Below are 15052 nucleotides of genomic sequence, written 5' to 3' on the forward strand. Positions count from 1 at the left end.
GGCTTCCTGAACCTTGCAGGAATTAATCTCACTGAGGACCAAGTCACTCTCCTAAATCTGGGCATAAACTGTCATGTTATGTCCAGACCGAGTGAGATGGCCCGGAAAGTAGAGTTGGAAATTCTGTTGGACGACATATTCGACCTCGAGACACAAAAGAAGGTCACTACCAAAGATACCTTACAAGCAGAACTTATTGCAGAAGGAGGAAAGAATCGAGGCAACTACAGAAGCACCATACTGTCCCCCGAGCTTAAAGCGGCAGCTAAAAGCCTTCGTGAGAACAAGGAGATAGTTGTCAGGAGAGGTGACAAGTCGCCAATATATGTCATTCTTAAAAAAGACGAATATCTGGCGAAAATGAACATCATACTCTCTGACCAAACGAAGTTCCAAAGGGTAACGAAGGACACTACAGCCGAATTAAAAGCAAAGGTCAACAAACTGATCGAAACTGTGAACGCCAAGAAATCCGGACTCCACCTGCCAAAGATCATTGGGGAATATAAACCTGGATATGCGTATGGAAATGTCAAGACGCACAAGCCTGGAAACCCACTTCGGCCAATCATTAGCCAGATACCCACACCCACGTACAGACTGGCGAAGCGACTCAACGGCCTGCTGACTCCTTATGTTCCTTGCGCCTTCAGCCTGAAGTCTCCAAAGGAATTTCTTGACTTACTGCGGGGCACACGGGCCACAGGGATAAGAGCCTCGTTGGACGTAGAATCGCTGTTTACCAACGTACCTGTGGACGAGACAATCGGAATGATAGCCGACAGAGTGTATCGTGATCCAGCCTGTACTCCTCTTGACATACCAGAAAATATTCTGAGGAAACTACTCCAAGCTTGTACTAAAGAGGCACCCTTCTTGAGCCCGGATAGGCACATGTATAAGCAAGTAGATGGGGTCGCCATGGGTTCTCCCCTAGGTGTCCTGTTTGCAAACTTCTACATGGGTACCATCGAGCAAAAAGTCTTGGTCGACATGAACTTGAAACCGGCCATATACTGCAGGTATGTTGACGACATTTTTACACAGGTACCTGATGTCAGACATCTGCAAGAGCTGAAGGAGGCATTTGAGCAGAGTTCCGTGCTGCGTTTCACTTACGAGATGGAAAAGGATGGGAAGCTGCCCTTTCTAGATGTAACAGTCATGGAAAAGGGCGGAGGTTTCCACACTGCAGTCTACACTAAGGAAACAAACATAGGAATGTGCCTAAATGCCAACAGCGACTGCCCGCTAAACACACACCGAAACTAAGACGTTGGCACAACGTTCGAACCAGTTTTAACACTTCCTAACCAGTTATAACAACCAATATAGCAAGTTGTAACAACGTTCTAATACGTCATAAACACGTTTAGCCAAGATGTAACAACTTTATTACAAGTTGTAACAAGTGGAAAATAGAGACATTTTCGGTTTGTGTTTCCAGGGTGCCCAGACAGGTACAAGAGGAGTGTTGTTAACGCATATGTCGACCGTGCTCTCAGCCACAGCTCAGAATGGAAGCAAGTCGACGAAGAACTCTGTAGGGTAAGGCAGGTCCTAGTCAATAACGGCTTCTCCAATGGTTTCGTCGAAGACATCATAAGAAGGAAAGTGAAAAGCCATGCAACCTCTGAAGAGACAACTAACACAACACCTATACCCCCTATTAGACTATTTTACAGGAACTTCTTTTCCACAGCTCATAAAACGGAGGAAAGGGTCCTGAAAGATATTGTTAATAGAAACGTTATCCCTACAGACAAAAATCAGAGGATACAATTGACGATTTACTATAAAACCAGAAAAACGGCCAGCCTACTCATGAGAAACTCTCCGGACACAAAACAGAACGCTTTAAAAGAGACTAACGTCGTCTATGCCTTCAAATGCCCTCTTGGGGACTGTAAGCTCCAAAAAAAACAGTATATAGGCAAGACAACAACATCTCTTTCTAGGCGTTTAACGATGCATAAGCAACAGGGCTCCATTAAGGAACATATAATCTCTTCCCACAACCAAACCATCGCCAGAGAAATCCTAGTAAACAACACAGAAATCATCGATAGATACAGTGATAGCAGGTGGCTTGACGTTTGCGAGGCACTACACATCAAGAAGTCAACACCAGCAATCAACAGCCAATTATTGCACAACTATATTCTACCCACCTCAAGACTCCGCTCCAATATAGAAGCATCAAGAAATATGGACCAATAGGCTTTCTACAAACACTTCTATTCAATATCCATTGTTTCGTGTTCTGTCTTGTGTTGATGAAATTAATACCCTATTAATACTCTTGTTCTGTCTTGTGTTGATGAAATTAATACCCTATTAATACCACATCTTGTTCTGTCTTGTGTTAATGCCACATCACCCCTTCCACCTCACTCAAATGTAGATATAAAATCGGAGATGCGTAAGTTCTATTCAGTTGTGTATTTGTGAACTAAAGTCTTTGAAAATGTAATAAGTTTTAGACTAGAAATAAAAATGAATTTTGGAGAATTGATTTTTGATTTACCTCCAACAGTGAAACGAAATGTACGAAAGATTGAGAAAATTCGTGTTAGAATTATTAATCTTACTTTTTCGGTCATATTTAATAATATATGTCTACAGGAAAGACTGCTACCAAAATATACTAATATTAAAGCGCACGACCCAGCAGCAAGGAATCAAGCCTTCACGATAAAATATCGCCAGGATCTGATTCGTGATCAGATATACAAGGCAGAGAATGAAATCAAAGACAACAAAACGCAACTACTTCATGCTACAAACGAGTGGAGAAATAGCAACATCGACGATAGTATCCGTACCCGCATTGAACAACACCTCGACATCCTCACAGACCAACATCACCTCAGCACTGAAACAAGGATTATCAAGAAACTAACAACATTATATGGAGGACCTATGGCAATTCCACGACCAAGAGATGGCTTCCTGAACCTTGCAGGAATTAACCTCACTGAGGACCAAGTCACTCTCCTAAATCTGGGCATAAACTGTCATGTTATGTCCAGACCGAGTGAGATGGCCCGGAAAGTAGAGTTGGAAATTCTGTTGGACGACATATTCGACCTCGAGACACAAAAGAAGGTCACTACCAAAGATACCTTACAAGCAGAACTTATTGCAGAAGGAGGAAAGAATCGAGGCAACTACAGAAGCACCATACTGTCCCCCGAGCTTAAAGCGGCAGCTAAAAGCCTTCGTGAGAACAAGGAGATAGTTGTCAGGAGAGGTGACAAGTCGCCAATATATGTCATTCTTAAAAAAGACGAATATCTGGCGAAAATGAACATCATACTCTCTGACCAAACTATGTTCCAAAGGGTAACGAAGGACACTACAGCCGAATTAAAAGCAAAGGTCAACAAACTGATCGAAACTGTGAACGCCAAGAAATCTGGACTCCACCTGCCAAAGATCATTGGGGAATATAAACCTGGATATGCGTATGGAAATGTCAAGACGCACAAGCCTGGAAACCCACTTCGGCCAATCATTAGCCAGATACCCACACCCACGTACAGACTGGCGAAGCGACTCAACGGCCTGCTGACTCCTTATGTTCCTTGCGCCTTCAGCCTGAAGTCTCCAAAGGAATTTGTTGACTTACTGCGGGGCACACGGGCCACAGGGATAAGAGCCTCGTTGGACGTAGAATCGCTGTTTACCAACGTACCTGTGGACGAGACAATCGGAATGATAGCCGACAGAGTGTATCGTGATCCAGCCTGTACTCCTCTTGACATACCAGAAAATATTCTGAGGAAACTACTCCAAGCTTGTACTAAAGAGGCACCCTTCTTGAGCCCGGATGGGCACATGTATAAGCAAGTAGATGGGGTCGCCATGGGTTCTCCCCTAGGTGTCCTGTTTGCAAACTTCTACATGGGTACCATCGAGCAAAAAGTCTTGGTCGACATGAACTTGAAACCGGCCATATACTGCAGGTATGTTACCTTGAGGCTACCTTGAGGTGCTTCCGGGGCTTAGTGTCCCCGCGGCCCGGTCGTCGACCAGGCCTCCTGGTTGCTGGACTGATCAACCAGGCTGTTAGACGCGGCTGCTCGCAGCCTGACGTATGAGTCACAGCCTGGTTGATCTGGTATCCTTTGGAGGTACTTATCCAGTTCTCTCTTGAACACTGTGAGGGGTTTGCCAGTTATGCCCCTTATGTGTAGTGGAAGCGTGTTGAACAGTCTCGGGCCTCTGATGTTGATAGAGTTCTCTCTCAGAGTACTAGTTGCACCTCTGCTTTTCAACGGGGGTATTCTGCACATCCTGCCATGTCTTCTGGTCTCATGTGGTGTTATTTCTGTGTGCAGGTTTGGGACCAGCCCCTCAATTATTTTCCACGTGTAAATTATTATGTATCTCTCCCGCCTGCGCTCAAGGGAGTACAGATTTAGGCTCTTTAGTCGGTCCCAGTAATTTAGATGTTTTACTGAGTGGATTCTAGCAGTAAAGGATCTCTGCACGCTCTCTAGGTCAGCAATTTCTCCCGCTTTGAAAGGGGCTGTCATTGTGCAGCAGTACTCCACTCTAGATAGCACAAGCGTTTTGAAAAGTATCATCATCGGTATAGCATCTCTAGTGTGAAAGGTTCTTGTTATCCAACCTGTCATTTTTCTTGCAGTTGTGACGGCTACTTTATTGTGTTCTTTAAAGGTAAGGTCTTCCGACATGAGTACACCCAGGTCCTTTACATTGCCTTTTCGTTCTGTTATGATTTGCCTGCGTTTTGTACGTGGTTTCTGTTTTTATATTTTCAATTTTTCCGTAGCGCATGAGCTGAAACTTATCCTCGTTGAATACCATATTATTTTCTGTAGCCCATAGAAAGACCTGATCAACATCTGATTGGAGGTTTGCCGTGTCCTCTATGTTGCCAACTCTCATGAAAATCCTAGTGTCATCTGCAAAGGATGATACAGTGCTATAGGTTGTGTTCTGGTCTATGTCCGATATGAGGATGAGAAAAAGTACTGGAGCAAGCACAGTACCCTGGGGGACTGAGCTCTTCACGGTTGATGGGCTGGATTTTATTTTGTTGACTATTACACATTGGGTTCTGTCAGTCAGGAAATTGTAGATCCATCTGCCTATTTTCCCGGTAATTCCTTTTGAACGCATTTTATGTGCAATAACACCATGGTCACATTTATCAAAAGCTTTTGCGAAATCTGTGTAAATTACATCAGCGTTTTGTTTGTCTTCCATAGCATCTAATGCCATATCATAGTGGTCCAGCCACTGCGACAGGCAAGAGCGCCCTGTTCTGAAACCATGTTGTCCGGGGTTATGGAGATGCTGTGATTCCATGTATTTTGTAATCTTACTTCTTAGCACTCTCTCAAAAATTTTTATGATGTGCGATGTTAGTGCTATCGGTCTGTAATTTTTTGCCTCTGCCTTATTTCCTCCTTTATGGAGTGGTGCTATCTCTGCTGTTTTTAGTATGTCAGGGATAACGCCAGTATCTAGGCTTTGTTTCCACAGAATGTGAAGGGCCTGCGATAGTGGTTTTTTACAGTTCTTGATGAATATAGAGTTCCAAGAATCCGGGCCTGGTGCAGAGTGCATAGGCATACTGTTTATGGCTTCTTCAAAATCTAGTGGGGATAGGGCGACGTCTGATATGTGATTTGATGTTGGTATCATATCCATGAAAAATTCATTTGGGTTATCAATCTTTAGTGCATTTAATGGCTCACTGAAAACAGAGTCGTACTGTTTCCTCAGTAACTCGCTCATTTCTTTGTTGTCATCTGTGAAAGTTCCATCTCCCTTTCGCAGGGGCCCGATACTAGATGTGGTTTTTGATCTTGATTTTGCATAGGAGAAAAAATATTTCGGATTTCTCTCTATTTCACTGATGGCCTTTTGCTCTCTTTGCCTCTCCTGGGTTTTGTATGATTCTTGTAGCTTGAGTTCAATTGTTTCTATTTCTCTACCTAACCTTCTTCGCCGTTCTTGAGATAGGGTGCGACTCTCAAGTTGTTCCGCGATTCGTTTTCTTCGCCTATATAGGGAACGACGTTCCCGTTCCAATCTGCATCTCTTTCTCTTTTTTCTTAGGGGTATGCGGTTTGAACATATTTCTAGTGCTACTGAGCTTATTTTTTCCAGGCACTGGTTCAGGTTTGCATTTCCTAGCTGTTCTTCCCAGTTTATTTCTGTGAAGTCCTGGTTTATTTGCTCCCAGTTTATCCGTTTATTATTGAAGTTGAATTTGCTGAAATCTCCTCCACCGGGAATCTGGACTGGTTTTGAAGGTCCATTCCCCATGGTTGTCAGAACTTCAATTAAGTTGTGATCTGAGTAACAGGTATTTGTAATCATTATGTTCCCGATCAACTCATCATTATTAGTGAAAATGAGGTCCAGCGTGTTTTCCTTCCTAGTTGGTTCTACTATTTGCTGGTTTAAGGCAAACCTATCGCACATCCGTAGCAGGTCATTTGCATGTGCCTGCTCATTTAGGCTACTTCCTGGTATTCTTTCTGATATTACTGTATTAGCCAGGTGCTTCCATTTCAGGTGCCGTAGGTTGAAGTCCCCAAGCAGGATGATGTTCGGAGCTGGATTTGTGAGGTTTTCCAAGCAGTGCTCTATTTTCATTAGTTGGTCTTTAAACTGCTGAGGGTTTGCCTCCGGTGACTTATATACAAGGACAACAACTACATTTAGGATCTCTATTTTGACTATCAGCACTTCCACCATATCATTTGAGGTGTTTAGCAGCTCAGTACAGATGAGTGTGTCTTTGATGTAGAGGCTGACCCCACCCTGAAGCCGGTGTTTCCTATCACATCTGAAGAGATTGTATTCTGGGATCCATATTTCACCATCAAGGTAGTCCTTTGTGTGAGTTTCCGTTAGGGCTGCAAACACTGCATTTGCCTCATGAAGGAGACCATCTATAAAATGAACTTTGTTGGATTTGCGTGTTTTTATACCCTGGATGTTGGCAAATATAAATGATGTTATCGTGTTAGTGGAAGTGCTGGATGCTTTAATTGGTGTTAATATCTGAGGCTCTGGTAAGGAGGCCACTGTGTTTGCGTCCTCTCTAGCATTTGACCGAGTTGGTGGTAGAGTCTGGTCATTTTTAGCCATTCTTCTCCTCCTCCTCTTGCTAAAAAATTATCCCGGTTGATGGAGTAGTGGCTGTTTTCATAGTGGTAGTCTGTCGGTTTTATTCGCCTGGTACCTCTTATATGAAAAGCTGGGCATTCAGCATTGAAGCACTCTTTCCTGTCCAAAGAGTTCTTGCAAATTTCTGGGTGAAAGAATTCACAGCTTTTGGTACATTTACCTGTATTGAGGAGGTTTCTGCACTTTCTAGGGTGATCGTGTGTACATGTTCCATTTATTCTTCCCGATTCCCCATGCTTACAGGTAGCCCATCTGTAATACCAACAGATTTTGGGGCCTTGTTTTGTTTGTTTCCCTCTGCCAGGGACCGCACTCTGCTGCGGCGCCCCCGACACTGTGCCCTGCTCCGGTGCCTGTGACACTGTGCCCTGCTCCGGTGCCTGTGACACTGTGCCCTGCTCCGGTGCCTGTGACACCGCGCTCTGCTCCGGTGCCTGTGACACCGCGCTCTGCTCAGGTGCCTGCGACACCGCGCACTGCTCAGGGGTCCCCGACTCCGTGCCCTGCTCAGGCATCCCCGACTCCGCGCCCTGCTCAGGCATCCCCGACTCCGTGCCCTGCTCAGGCATCCCCGACTCCGCGCCCTGCTCAGGCATCCCCGACTCCGTGCCCTGCTCAGGCATCCCCGACTCCGCGCCCTGCTCAGGCATCCCCGACTCCGTGCCCTGCTCAGGCATCCCCGACTCCGCGCCCTGCTCAGGCGCCGCTGCCACTGAGCTCTGTGCTACAGCTGGTTGTACCTTGGTGTCATGTACAGTTTGTTTGAAGACATTAGAAATTGCTATGCAGGCATTAATTAGTAATTCTCTGTTTTCGGCGGGAGTTTTATCCAGGATTTCCATCAATTTAAAAAAAGTTACCTCATCCTTTTTGCAGAGCCAGTACACAGAGTGGTCACTGGGACCATTTCTCCTTGAATTGTTAGTCATGTTGGCACATTTTTTGTGTATGGCTGCTGAACAGAGTTGGCATTGAAAGCTCTGTTGGTAATCTACCTTCATGTTGCATTCTATGCACGTTTTTATCAAAGCCATTTTTTGAACACTTCTGTTCAGTGGTGATGGTCTTACAAGGTGGGGTGTTGACCGGTGGGGGAGTTGACCGCGGGTGCTGGCCGTGGGAGCTGGCCGTGGGTGTTGACCGTGGGTGTTTACCAACTTGAGATAGGCCTGGAAGAGGCTGTATGGACGGCCACTGTTGCTACCACGTGTCGCACTCTTAATTTGTTTTGTTCACTTGTTAGATTACATTACTTGCATTTTCCCACTAATTATCATACAGTAGAGGCGTCTAGTTTCTGTGTCTGGGCACTAGTTACCTGAGTACGTTACACTATTTGAAAGAATACACACACAAGAGGGTACTGGGGTGGGCCTACCTCCAAGTGGCCCTTGTTTACATACACACGACGGACTTATTTTGTGTGTAATTTGTAATGTAATGTTGTAATGTAATGTAGTGTAATGTTGACGACATTTTTACACAGGTACCTGATGTCAGACATCTGCAGGAGCTGAAGGAGGCATTTGAGCAGAGTTCCGTGCTGCGTTTCACTTACGAGATGGAAAAGGATGGGAAGCTGCCCTTTCTAGATGTAACAGTCATGGGAAAGGGCGGAGGTTTCCACACTGCAGTCTACACTAAGGAAACAAACATAGGAATGTGCCTAAATGCCAACAGCGACTGCCCAGACAGGTACAAGAGGAGTGTTGTTAACGCATATGTCGACCGTGCTCTCAGCCACAGCTCAGAATGGAAGCAAGTCGACGAAGAACTCTGTAGGGTAAGGCAGGTCCTAGTCAATAACGGCTTCTCTAATGGTTTCGTCGAAGACATCATAAGAAGGAAAGTGAAAAGCCATGCAACCTCTGAAGAGACAACTAACACAACACCTATACCCCCTATTAGACTATTTTACAGGAACTTCTTTTCCACAGCTCATAAAACAGAGGAAAGGGTCCTGAAAGATATTGTTAATAGAAACGTTATCCTACAGACAAAAATCAGAGGATACAATTGACGATTTACTATAAAACCAGAAAAACGGCCAGCCTACTCATGAGAAACTCTCCGGACACAAAACAGAACGCTTTAAAAGAGACTAACGTCGTCTATGCTTTCAAATGCCCTCTTGGGGACTGTAAGCTCCAAAAAAACAGTATATAGGCAAGACAACAACATCTCTTTCTAGGCGTTTAACGATGCATAAGCAACAGGACTCCATTAAGGAACATATAATCTCTTCCCACAACCAAACCATCGCCAGAGAAATCCTAGTAAACAACACAGAAATCATCGATAGATACAGTGATAGCAGGCGGCTTGACGTTTGCGAGGAACTACACATCAAGAAGTCAACACCAGCAATCAACAGCCAATTATTGAACAACTATATTCTACCCACCTCAAGACTCCGCACCAATATAGAAGCATCAAGAAATATGGACCAATAGGCTTTCTACAAACACTTCTATTCAATATCCATTGTTTCGTGTTCTGTCTTGTATTGATGAAATTAATACCCTATTAATACTCTTGTTCTGTCTTGTGTTGATGAAATTAATACCCTATTAATACCACATCTTGTTCTGTCTTGTGTTAATGCCACATCACCCCTTCCACCTCACTCAAATGTAGATATAAAATCGGAGATGCGTAAGTTCTATTCAGTTGTGTATTTGTGAACTAAAGTCTTTGAAAATGTAATAAGTTTTAGACTAGAAATAAAAATGAATTTTGGAGAATTGATTTTTGATTTACCTCCAACAGTGAAACGAAATGTTTCACTGTTGAAAAAAATCAATTCTCCAAAATTCATTTTTATTTCTAGTCTAAAACTTATTACATTTTCAAAGACTTTAGTTCACAAATACACAACTGAATAGAACTTACGCATCTCCGATTTTATATCTACATTTGAGTGAGGTGGAAGGGGTGATGTGGCATTAACACAAGACAGAACAAGATGTGGTATTAATATATATATATATATATATATAGAACATAAGTACATAAGAACAAGGTAACTGCAGAAGGCCTATTGGCCCACACGAGGCAGCTCCTATCTATAACCACCCAATCCCACTCATATACTTGTCCAACCCGCGCTTGAAACAATCGAGGGACCCTACCTCCAGCACGTTACGCGGTAATTGGTTCCACAAATCAACAACCCTGTTACTGAACCAGTATTTACCCAAGTCTTTCCTAAATCTAAACTTATCCAATTTATACCCATTGTTTCGTGTTCTGTCTTGTGTTGATACTTTTAATACCCTATTAATATCCCCTTTGTTATGTCCATGCACCCACTTGTAAACCTCTATCATGTCACTCCTAACTCTCCGCCTTTCCAGTGAATGTAACTTAAGCTTTGTTAATCTTTCTTCATATGAAAGATTTCTAATTTGGGGAATTAACTTAGTCATCGTACGCTGGACACGTTCAAGTGAATTTATTTCTATTCTATAGTACGGCGACCAAAAATTCCATTCTGCATAAAGAAGGCAAACAAACGAAAGCAAAATGCCCAAACTGCTTGGATACACATCACGCCTGGAACAAACGATGTCCGGAAAGGATAAAAAGAATACTAGCTTTCGGATCAACCCAAAGTCACAACTTCAAGACCACAATCGAACAGACCCTCGGTAAAAAGCCAGTGGTACACTCCTTTGGAAGTCCTAATAAATGAAGATCAGAATTAGTCTAATGCACCAAATCCTTCTAGTCTGAGCAAGAACAGGACCTCCAATAACTGGAGGAAACAAAGAAGCACTACTCCACAAGGCAACAGCAACAGAATAGATGAGGGCAGCAAAATGAATATACCTGCTATTGCCTACAAGACCTCCCAAGCAGAAATGATGATCCCTACTTCGTCAAATGCCCCAGTAGCTGGATGTAGCAAAAGACGCTTCAACCCAACCAAGAAAAAAGTCTCCACTCCAGTCAAGAAAACACAAGCCGTCGGGAAAATCAACAATGTAAAAACCATGGACTCAAGGACAACGGAATAATGGACAATCTCAAAATTATACAATGGAATATTCAAGGATTCAAAAACAAAGCACAAACACTAAGAGCAGTGCTTCTCAAGGACAGCATTGATATTGTTCTACTTCAAGAAACACTCACCAGGACTGAAAGAAATATCAATATCCCAGGATATCAAGGTTTCCACTGCCCTATAGCACAAGGTGACACCAGAGGCATTTCAATTCTAGTAAGAAATCAAATCAATGCCACGGCAATATCACGCAATAGACCTGCCCAAATGTGGCGAGAACGTCGAAATTAAGAGAGTTAATCTCACTGTGAGGAACTCAATGTTGTCCATCTTCAATGTATATAAGAGCCATAGAGAACGCGACATGGATCTCTCAGCAATCTTTGAAATAGCAGTCACTACACCTACTATCATCTCTAGCGAAATAGTGAATTACTACTTGATTCACAAAGAACCGACGCCGACGGAAGACATATTGAACACCTTTTGGATGAAGTGCCGGAAATCAGTCTGCTTAATTCGACGGAACCAACCCACATTGGTGGGGGAAAGCTGGATCTCACGTTTGTTTCCACCAGTATTTATGAGTTGTGTCAGTTGATCATATCCTGACCAGTGACCACTAGGACTACAAAAACAATTATTTTTTTGGAGGTATAGCACTACCTCCTAGACCTCCAGCTCCCGAGCCCGGATGGGACTTTATCAAAGGTCAATGGGTATAACTGGTAAAGTAGGACGCTGGATGCTCAATTTGCTGTCGAACAGAACACGAAGAGTAACATTCAATCAAGTAAAATCGAGTACGAGCACAGTTAAAAGCTCTGTACATCAAGTCCTTGCAGCACTGCTGTTCCTTATTCTATATCCGAAACGCTTTGCGTAATAGTGGCTTTAAGCATTATATGTACTAGCTCTATCTATAAAGCCAACAAACTTTGTAAAATCTCTTTATGTATGTACCTTTACCTAAATAAAAATTATTATTATATTATATTATATCAGCTATAGACAAACACAAGTCGTGTCATCCTTTGCAGATGATACAAAAATCAACATGAAAATTTCCTCTGCTGAAGACATTGATAAACTACAAACAGATATTAACAAAGTTTTCGATTGGGCAGCAGAAAATTTTAATCGTGATAAATTGCAGATACGGCAAAAATGAGGATCTTAAACATAATACAGGATATAAAACACAATTGAATCTGCCCATAGTAGGAAAACAGCATGTCAAGGATTTGGTAATAATGATGCTCCCTGAACGACCGAACGTTTAGGGAGCATAACCAAGCAAGTATTGCGCCAGCCAGAAAAATGATAGGATGGATTACGAGAACCTTAATTATTAAATAAGCACCTAAATTATTGGGATCGTCTCAAAGCTCTCCAAATGTACTCACTAGAAAGGAGACGAGAGAGATACCAAATAATATGGAAAATGGAAAATACTCAAGGGACAGGTTCCAAATCTGCACAGTAAAATAACAACGTGAAGAGCAGAGGTGCCATGGCACAATCAGAGAACACTGTATGAACATCAGAGGTCCATGGTTGTTCAACGTCCTGCCAGCGAACATCAGAAATATTACAGGAACAACCGTGGACATCTTCAAGAGGAAACTAGATTTCCTTCAAGGAGTGCCGGACCTTGAAAAGCTTCATAGAAAACACCGACCTTACCTAACCTTCTTAGTATGTTAAGATAAGCATCTTATTGCTTCATAATTACAATTACTACGTAACCTATACCTATAATAGGTTAAGTAATAGTTGAAATTAAGAAGCAATAAGATGCTTATCTTAACATACTAAGTTAAGATAAGTAATAATTGTAATTACAATTACTACTTAACCTATACCTATAATAGGTTAAGTAATAGTTGTAATTAAGAAGCAATAGGATGCTTATCTTAACATACTAAGGTCGGTGTTTTCTATGAAGCTTTTCAAGGTAAACTAAAATATTCACAATAAATTAGTATGTCACATATGTATAAGTGCGAGAACGGTTTGGGTGGGTATGTGGGCCTACGGGCCGCTCCGAGCAACAGCCTGGTGGACCAAACTCTCACAAGTCAAGTCTGCCTCCGGGCGGGCTTGGGGAGTAGAAGAACTCCCAGAACCCCATCAACCAGGTACAATGATTAAAATTTAAAATCATGGATCATGCATGTATAATTTCCTGTACATCGTTCTCAGAATACAAATTTGTCTTGTTTTACAAATGTCCGCAATGATGCTGACAAGTTTTCATGACTAATGGATATACAATTAGTGTTAAATAGGTGGGAATAGATAATAAACAGGGAATAGCTGTTAATATATTGCTGCATTTATTGGTTAAAAGAAAAATACACAACTTATTTAAATTTGTGACAAAACTTGAAAATAAAAAAATAGACCAGAGAAATTTCTTGTGAAGAAATGAATTCATAAGGTCGGTGAATTACCAATTCATCTTGTATCTAAAGATGCAAACCGTAGTTGGTGCAGTTCGCAATTATCTTGAACATTTTCATCCTTTGTTGATTTTCCATCAATTATATTATACCAAAACTTTGGTATTTTTTTTCCATGCAAGAATATCCGCCAGGAGTTCGGGAAGGCGACTATACGAGCCATGGTCCAGAGGGCACCGCGTGAAGGGGTCCATGGGGGACTCCAGCAGCAGGCGAAGCAGCGTCGACTCGTCTATCACCATCTTGGACGAGTGCAGCAGTACCGGCGCCTCCATCACTGCCTGCGTCACGCTGTCTCTGAACTCTTTCGGGACCTCCTCCGATGATTCCTGACTTTGAATTGGGAAATGATGAAAGAAAATGCCGGAATCTGCTGCCTTCTTGCTAAGAGATGACAGATACTGTGCGTGATCAAGTCGCAGAACCTGAGACAGTGATCTAAATATTTTGTTTTTACATATGTCTTTGTAACAGTTATCTAAATAGGACACAAGCATCTTGTATTTGCTTCTATCATTATCGTGTAACGCCAAGCTAATTGTAACAATTGAAACCGTGATAGTGACTAGGGTATCTGCAGCGACCTTAACCAGGCCAGGAGCTCCATAAGCCTTCCTGAGTTTCCGTAAATTTAAAAACACTGTATACAAATAGAAAACGTTCTTGGCCATATATAAACCTTCCTGTTCGTTTAAATTTAGGGATTCCTCTGCCACTTGTTTAAAGACCTGCACTAGATTGTAGAGTAAAGATACTTCTGGTCCGACAATAATTCCCTTTATCTGATCTACGGCTGCAGTACCTATAGCAGCAAGGTGACCATATTCATCAAGGCTGATTAATATATCCATAATACTACTAAGTATTTGTATATGATCGCCCTCTGGTATAAGATGAGCGACATCCATATATTTTCTATTTATCACTAGACCAAAAGCTGCTTGCATTCCCGAGGTGGCATCCTGCAAGAAATTCTTTGGCCAAATGCTGATTAAGTAAACCATTTTCAGACGCAGGTACGGGTTAGGGCACATCTCCGGGTCTGTGAATATTTTCAGTATCCAGGGTTTTAAGGTGGTAGACTCGAGTGCGCTTAGATTTATGTTATTTTTAGGCTCAAAATATCGTGCTAGGTCAATAATTTCCGATAAGACATCTTCCCATTGCCCAGTCATCACGACTGAAGGCGTACGAAAGGAAAGAGTTAATGCACCTAAAATTCCAAGCTGAAACGTGCTAGCGAATAACTTCGTTGTATTGTTATTATGCAATACAATAAGATTGTCCTCTGACATGTCAATAAATTCTAAAATATCGTCCGCAGAAAATTCTTCACCGAGGGTCCTTACGTCGGCTAAGATCGATCGTGGAAGACTAGGAAAATAATCAGCGTGAGCAGTGG

At 42.5% G+C, this 15052-nt stretch overlaps 1 protein-coding gene across 1 annotated transcript; it reads right to left on the reverse strand.

Annotated features, from left to right (window-relative positions):
• Positions 1–13736: 13736 nt before the first annotated feature.
• LOC138364191 (uncharacterized) lies at positions 13737–14825 on the reverse strand. The gene has a single exon (XM_069323515.1). It carries the CDS (start codon positions 14823–14825, stop codon positions 13737–13739), a length of 1089 nt encoding a protein of 362 aa, XP_069179616.1.
• Between the last annotated feature and the right edge of the window lie 227 nt (positions 14826–15052).

The sequence above is a fragment of the Procambarus clarkii genome, chromosome 12 (assembly GCF_040958095.1).
Source record: "Procambarus clarkii isolate CNS0578487 chromosome 12, FALCON_Pclarkii_2.0, whole genome shotgun sequence".
NCBI classification, from domain to species: domain Eukaryota; kingdom Metazoa; phylum Arthropoda; class Malacostraca; order Decapoda; family Cambaridae; genus Procambarus; species Procambarus clarkii.